Source organism: Mustela lutreola, chromosome 17 (genome assembly GCF_030435805.1).
Source record: "Mustela lutreola isolate mMusLut2 chromosome 17, mMusLut2.pri, whole genome shotgun sequence".
Classification (NCBI taxonomy): Eukaryota; Metazoa; Chordata; class Mammalia; order Carnivora; family Mustelidae; genus Mustela; species Mustela lutreola.
Window position 1 is genome coordinate 23,035,392 of NC_081306.1, and position 8,007 is coordinate 23,043,398.

The window sequence follows — 8,007 nt, forward strand, 5'->3', positions numbered from 1 at the left end:
GGGAGGCAGGATGTGCGCCAGCCTCCCCCCAGCCATCGGGCGGAGGCATCTGCTGGGCCACCGGGAGGGTTCGCACCTCACTCAGATCTGAGAGCTGCGGGGGCGTCGGGTCTCTCGCAGTGCTCGGCACCTGACCTGGGACGGCCCTGTGCTCTGCGGGCCCCTGCTGCGGGAGGACAGACACCACGGTGAACCCAAGAACGTGACGGGTCACCGCCACTGGCCCAGATTGGGCCCGAAGACCGAGCGGTTCCTGCCCCCGACGGTTCCACTCGGTTTCTGGTGCAACTACTCCCACTGTTCGCCTCGTGTCCCTGTGACCTTGGGAGCGGTCCCTGACTTGGGCGAGATGGCCCTTCTCCATTCCCGATGCTGATTTTGGCCTTTCCCCTCTTACCTCCTCATCAGTCTCAAAGCCCCGACACAGGGTTTTCCTGTCAGCTCTGCTGTTGCTGGTCCGTCCAACAGGTCCCAGTGCTCGCTCGCTGCCATCTTGGGCTGAAAACTCCCGTTTCTTTCTATTCCTCCTCCTGCTCTCAGGAAGACGCAGCTGGAGGCCCCAGCCGCAGGCTCTGCCAGACACAGCGAGCCTTCCCGGAATTCTAGAAATGCTGATCTCCCCGTTAACGTGTCAGACCAACAGAGGTGGGAGTTTTGGTTGCCAGAGGAGTGCATGTGGGGCTGTCCCCTCCGCTGTCCCCCCAGCATTTGCCACCGACCCACACCTCGGCCCCAACGCCCCACAGCACCCTTCAGACTGACGTCCCTCTCAGACGCGAACCGGCTCGAGGAAGGACGGCCTCCGCGGTCCCCCGGTGGCTGCTTGCCTCCCTCTGCCCAGAAGCCCCCTGCTCCCTGGGTCCGCTCCCCATGTCGACCCCTGCCCTGCGTGCAGCATGAAGACGCCTCCGCCCCGGGGGATACAGCTTCCAAACCCCACTGCGAAATGGGGCTCACGGCCACGAACAGACCTTTAAGATGAAACAGTCGCGCCTTTAGCTTCCCTGACGGGGAGTGGAAACACCCACGGGAAAGCGAGCGGAAATCAGGGCCACTGTGGTGGACCTTCCGCAGGTCCCAGGAGCCGCGACAACACCATGAAGTGGCGGCAGCAGAACCAGATCCCCACAGCAAAGTGGACGAAATCCCGGAAGCCCGCAGCCACCGCAAGTGACTCAGGAAGAGACGAAGTCGCCAACTTTCACAGTGTGAAGAGGCATCCGTGTAGACGCCTCCCACCAGAGACAGTGCTAGCCCAGGCAGCCTCACTGTGTGCTCCCCAGGACGGGCAAGAACGGGCGCTGGCCCTTCCCAAACGCTCCCCAAAATCAGAGAAGGGAGCGCTTCCCGACTCCTCTCTCAGGCCTGGTTTACCCTGATTAACCCCAAGATGCCAGCATCTCTCAGGATTTTTGCCGGAAGCAAACGCCCTCAACGAAACAGCAGCATGACAGATGGACGCCGCGCCGTGCCCAGGTGGGATCGGTGGGTCCCTCGCGCCCACAGAACGTGGGGGGGTGGGGGGGCACGGTCCTCTCGACGGACGCAGGAAAAGCATTTGACACAATCCAAAGCCCGTTCATGAGCAAAGCCACTCTGGAATAATAGTGATCATAAAATGTCATCAGTGAACCCACAGCCAACAGTGAACGTGAAGACCTTCCTGCAGAGCCAGACAGACGAGAGAGGCCGCTGCCGTCCATGCTCGTAACGGCGACTAAAGTTCCAGCCAGCACCGCTGGTCAAAACACTAAAACGTTTCAGGGGCACCTGGGGGGTTAAAGCCTCTGCCTTCGGCTTAGGTCATGATCCCAGGGTCCTGGGATCGAGCCCTGTGTCGGGCTCTCTGCTCAGCGGGAGCCTGCTCCCCCCTCCCCGTGTACTTGTGATCTCTGTCAAATAAATAATAAAATCTTTAAAAATAAAAAATTTTTTAAAATAAAGTTTTAATAAAGTAAAAAGAAAGTAAAATTACCTCTAATTCACAGATGACATGATCCTCTAGAAAAAAATCCCAATGATCCACCAAAGAAATGCGCTAGAGCTAACGAACCAGCTGAGCAGAGCGGCAGGTACAGAACCAGCACCGAAGACCAGCGACGAGGAGTCGGAAACTGAAACCATGACAACAGGCTCACTCACCACTGCACCCAACAATAATAAAAAACACCTTCCAAAAGACTGAACCAGGGGCACCTGGGTGGCTCAGTGGGTTAAAGCCTCTGCCTTCGGCTCAGGTCATGGTCCCAGGGTCCTAGGATCGAGCCCCACATCGGGCTCTCTGCTCAGCAGGGAGCCTGCTTCCTCCACTCTCTCTCTCTCTCTGCCTGCCTCTCTGCCTACTTGTGATCTCTGTCAAATAAATAAAATCTTTTAAAAAAATAAAAAAATTTAAAAAATTAAAAAAGACTGAACCAAGGAGGCAAAACATCTACACGCTGAGAGCCACGTGATGCAGCTGAAACCTGCCGTGAACAAGGCGGAGGACAGGGGAGAGACGCATGCCTGCAAGCTGGGGACAACAGTGACAAGACGTGGAACCAGCCAAGGCCGTCTGCGGGCCCAGCGAACCCTCTCCGGACACTCCAACGGCCTTGCTGTGTAGAAACGGAGCCAGCGCTCAAGTTCACAGGGAACCGCAAAGGGCCGCAAATAATAGAAACAACTGTTAGAAAGACAGTGGAAGCTTCATGTTTCCTGACCTGAAAACTTAATACAAAGCTACAGCCATCGAAACGGTGTGGTCCTGCCGCGGCCACCGACCTGTGGACAAGAGGAACAGAACGGAAGCCTCATGAACCCTCACTCAAGTGGTCAATGATTCTTGACAAGGATGCCACGACCGCTTCGTGGGAAAAGGGCAGTTGGGCGGGAGAGCAAGAGCTAGAGTACTGAAGAACGGAGCTGGGCGCTCGGAAATCAACCCAGAAAAGGGGCGCCTGGGTGGCTCACTGGGTTAAAGCCTCTGCCTGCAGCTTGGGTTGTGACCCCAGGGTCCTGGGATCAAGCCCCACATGGGGTGATTCTGGTTCAGCAGGGAGCCTGCTTCCTCCTCTCTCTCTGCCTGCCTCTCTGCCTACTTGTGATCTGTCAAATAAATAAATAAAATCTTTTAAAAAAATAATTAAACAATAAAATTCCCAGAAGAAAACATGAATTTAACAATGGATTCTGAGGACACCAACAGCAGGAGCAGCAAAAGGAGAACCAGATAGACTGGACAACAAGAAATTTAAAACTTTTGTGCACCTGAGGACATTATCGGGAAAGTGAAAAGACAAGCCACAGAGTGGGAGAAAATATTTGCACATCATCTACCTGGTAAGAGTCTTGTATCCAGGACATACATGGAACTTGTGCAGCTGAGCATCAAAGACGACAAACCCTAGTTCAAAAGGACTTGATCGGGGCGCCTGGGGGGCTTAGTGTGTTAGGCCTATGTCTTCAGTTCAGGCTCCCGGGATCGAGCCCCACATCAGGTTCCCCGCTCAGCATCGAGCCTGCTTCTCTCTCTCCCTCTGCCGGCTGCTCTACTTGCTTGAGCTCGCCCGCATGCATGCTTGCTCTCTCTGACAAATACATAAAATCTTTAATTTAAAAAAAGGACTTGATCAGCCCTTTTTTCCAACGAAGAGACACAAGTGGCCATAAAGCACACAAAAGGATACTCAGCATCTTTAGTCAGTATAATACATATATGAAAAGCACAGTGAGGTACTACTCCACACCCACTTGCATGGCTGAGGTTTGTTTTTTATTTTAAGATTTTAATTATCTGAAAGAGATCACAAGTAGGCATAGAGGCGGGGGTGGGGAGAGCAGGCTCCCCGCTGAGCAGGGAGCCCAATATGGGGCTCGACCCCAGGACCCCGAGATCATGACCTGAGCCGAAGGCAGAGGCTCGACCCACTGAGCCACCCAGGTGCCCAAAATGTGGATAAACCTTGAAAGTATTATGCTCAGTAAAAAGCCAGACACAAAAGCTCACCTACCATACAGTTCTATTTATGTGAGATATCTAGAACAGGTAAGTGTGTAGAGACGGAAAAATTAATGATTGCGAAGGCTGGGGTGAGGGGAGAAGGAAGAGTGACCAAATCATGGGGAGAGGGGTTCGTTCTGAGGGCATCAAACAGTTTAGAACTCGACAGGGACGGTGATGACCAAACACTGATATACTAAATGCCACCAACTGGTGGTTAAAACGAGTAACTCTGGGGGCACCTGGGTGGCTCAGTGGGTTAAGCCTCTGCCTTCAGCTCGGGTCATGATCTCAGGTCCTGGGATTGAGCCCCATATCAGGCTCTCTGCTCAGTGGGGGGCCTGCTTCCCCCTCTCTCTCTGCCTGCCTCTCTGCCTGCTTGTGATCTCTCTCTGTGTGTCTAATAAATAAAATCTTTTAAAAAAAAAAAAAAAAACGAGTAACTCTGTGCTAATGTCAGTTTGACCTCAATTTTTAAAAATAAAACAGAAGCCAAAAAAAATTTCTAAGTGTCCCAAGGCCCTAGGTCTCCCTCTCTCAGAGGCCAGGAGACCTCACATTGCCAAGAATTAGTGGGCGTACAGGGCAGCTAAGCAGATAAAACACTTGTCTCTCTTGTGTTAAGTGCGCGGGGCTAGATTCTCTTAAGGCCAAAACATAAGGGGGTGCTCAGCCAGTGAGACAGAAAGTGGGTGTTCAGGGCCAACATACGACAACACATGAACTCTCTTACAGATGTGCAGCTACCGACTGGTTATGGAAATTTTGAGTAAAGAGCAGCCATGCTTACACGACACATAAACCTTTTGCCGTCTAGATAGCTTTCTGCCAAGGCTGCCTGCCCTGCCCTCACCTGGAATCAGCTCGACACTAGCACAGATGGGGTTCTGCCTCACCTCTCCAAGGTGAGTGGCCACCTTGCTCCACTGGGACTGAGCTGGCTGGGTGGGCAGCAGACTGTGGGAAAGAACCACCTTGTCCTGAAGACATGTAGGACTCCTTAAATGGCCTTTGAATAAAACCAGAAGCCTTTCAGGGCCAAAACATTTGAGAACAAAACCAATGAAACCCAGTCTGGTCCTTTGAAAATACTAGAGAAATAGATAAACGTCTAGCTACAAAATCAAGGGGAAAGGAGTGAAAATACAGGTCATCAGTACCAAGAAGGAAAGCAGAGTCATCACTACAGGTCCTACGACACTGAAAGGGAAATGAGAATATTATCGACTTCATTCTCATGGATTTCACTTACTAGATGAAATGAAAACAATTCCACAAAAGATGTAAGTTACTAAAACTGAGTTACAAAGAAACAAAACCGAGGCACCTGGGTGGCTCAGTGGGTTAAAGCCTCTGCCTTCGGCTCAGGTCATGATCCCAGGGTCTTAGGATTGAGCCCTGCATTGGGCTCTCTGCTCAGCAGGGAGCCTGCTTCCCTCTCTCTCTGCCTGCCTCTCTGCATGCTTGTGATCTTTGTCAAATAAATAAAATCTTAAAACAACAACAACAACAACGAAAGAAACAAAACCCAAGGAGCCCCATAACAATGAAATGAATTGAATTTGTGAATAAAAACCTCACAAAGAAAATTTCAGGCTGGGGTGACTTAGATGAGAAAACACACTCGGTCTGTTCCACCCAACATTTAATGGAGAGAAGTAGCCCAAACACTCCCGCACTGCTGGTCAGACCAGAAAAAGGTGCAAATGTTTAGCGAAAACACTAAACATATTCCACCATACGACCCAGCCATTTTACATATCTACCAAGAGACATGAGGAAACAGACCTGTGAGCAATGCCTTTAGCAGATTTATTCAGAGTAGCCAAGAACTAAGAAACAGCCCAAGGGTCCATGAGCAGAAGAGGGGACAAGTCCACTGCGTTGTATCCACCGGCGACAGATTTTATTGACATGCGTTAACACATTTGAACCTCAGAACCATGCTGAACTAATAATGAATCCAGAGACAGAAGAATATGCACCAAAGGATTCCATTTATGTGGAACTCTAAGAAGAAAAAAAGCCTCAGCTGCAGTGACAGAAAACAGGTCAGTGATCACCTAGGGCCATGCTGGGGAGGGGCTGACTGGGAAGCAGGAACAAGGGAGGATGTGGGGGGCTGGAAACACTCTATCTCAGCCACATGGTGGGTAACATGGTGTGCACACTTGCCAAATCCATGAAGCTGTACACTTAAAGTGGGAGAAAATGTTTGAGAGAAAATGAGAGAGAAGGAGCATGGGGGAGAGGGTCAGAGGGAGAAGCAGACTCCCCACCAAGCAGGGATCCCAATGTGGGACTCGATCTCAAGACTCCAGGATCATGACCTGAGCCAAAGGCAGTTGCTTAACCAACTGAGCCACTCAGGTTCCCAAAGTAGGTGCATTTTGTGTAAATTGCAACGGACCCTCCAAACAAAGCTCTGATTTGTAGTGTTTTAATTTCCACAACTTAAGTACACCCACTGCACCCGGTTTCAAGCAAGCAACATGTCATCACTCAGTGCATAGCAGAGAAGGCTAAGGGGCCAGCTCTTGAGCCGTGTGGGCCAGCACTGGCTCCTGTACGCTACCACCTGCACCTCAAAAAAGTTGTTTCTGAAAACAAAAGATGACAAAGAGACCCTGAAACATCCCCGACACGCAGTGGCGATGCCATGTGCTGATGGAGACACAGAGCAATTGAAATGCCTGTGGGGCCCAGCAGCTCCCCACCCTCCGTGTGTACACAGTGGACGCGTGGATAGGTGCCCCAAGGAGGCGCCACCGAGGGTCACAGCAGCCCTGCTCCTAAAGACAAAAACGGCCAACAACTCATCGCCAAGAGCAGGACGGATGACTGGCGCTCGTGGAATCGCTTCCAGCAGAGAGGAGGACAGTCTGCAAGGTCGGGCAGACGGGGTGAGTGGCGCGGGTGTGCCGGGCCGCAGGCGGCGTCCTGACGTGCGCAGATGCGCGGGGAGCACTGGGGGCCCCACCCAGCCAGGCTGATGACGCGGACGGACGCTGGGGCCACCAGGGGTCTGGTTCTTGGCTCTTGGTTCAACGGACACTCGGTCAAGTTCTCGCGAGCACATGGTCTGTGGACTCTTGCGTGAGTTCCAATTACGAAAATATTTTAAAAAGAAAACCCATGTTTCCGTGGTCAAGCATGAGAGCCTGCTTTGTTTCCAGTATGTTTGCCACAACAGGCGCCACATGGCGGGTCTTTTCACAGACACGCAAGAAAGTGTAAGCAGAATGCATGCGTGCGTCCCCTTGAGTCCCGGTGTCCTTAAGTCCCTGTCTTCCTGTGTGTCTTGACGGCACCACGGCTTGTTGCTGTCCCTCCCCACCCTCCATTCCCACTCTTTCAAAGCGTCTTCTGTCTTCTTTCTAAGCAGCCTCAGGACCTGCTCCAGCCCCGGCAGGGACTGGGAAAGCCTCGCGTGCCCCCTCTCTCCAGAAAGGGCTCCAGGCCGGTGGCTCGGTCCCCCCGTGAGCGTGCACGTAGCTACCCAGAGGCAGCGTAAAACCAGAGGGACACGCGCGAACCCGACAAAGCGTCACACAGCACCGAGGACCGGCCAGCCGCCCTGCTCCCACCCACGTCTACCTGCAAGGTAGACCGAAAGCCAGGAAAGCAGTGACAGGCAAAGCCAACGAGACCAGATGATGCCTCCTGTTGAGGGGCAACTGATGCCTTTGTCCTCAGGGAGGGTCGCCGGCGAGGCACCTCCTCCTGGCGCTGGCCGTTGCTGCACCTGGGCCTCGGAGGCCACCGCGCCAGCCCTGCAGCTGCAGGCCTCTCTGTGCTGGGCGCACATTTGCATCTCAATACCCCGATTAATATTTAAGGAGCCAGCTGTCTGCGCCACATGGGAAGGGGGGGAACCGCCTTGTTCCTTTAAGGGGTGGGCTCAAGGCTCTCCGTCATCTCCCCTCCGGGTCTTCACACTCACGCAATTCTTCTCCATGAAAAAATACCGAGCGCCATTAGTGAGTTATCAGGGCCCGACTGTGTCTCCATCAATGGCCCTCAGT

At 52.7% G+C, this 8,007-nt stretch overlaps 1 protein-coding gene across 2 annotated transcripts in view; it reads left to right on the top strand.

Moving 5' to 3' along the window:
• The window catches only part of LMF1 (lipase maturation factor 1), a 93,466-nt gene extending 89,073 nt beyond the window's left edge, over positions 1 to 4,393 (top strand). Inside the window, exon 10 of one of the 2 annotated variants that reach the window (XM_059155472.1) lies at positions 121 to 4,393. In XM_059155472.1, coding sequence (XP_059011455.1) covers positions 121 to 376 — 256 coding nt within the window. In that variant the 3' untranslated portion in view covers positions 377 to 4,393. The remainder of the gene's footprint in view (positions 1 to 120) is intronic. The other variant, XM_059155470.1, reaches the window with a different exon arrangement.
• Positions 4,394 to 8,007: the final 3,614 nt, after the last annotated feature.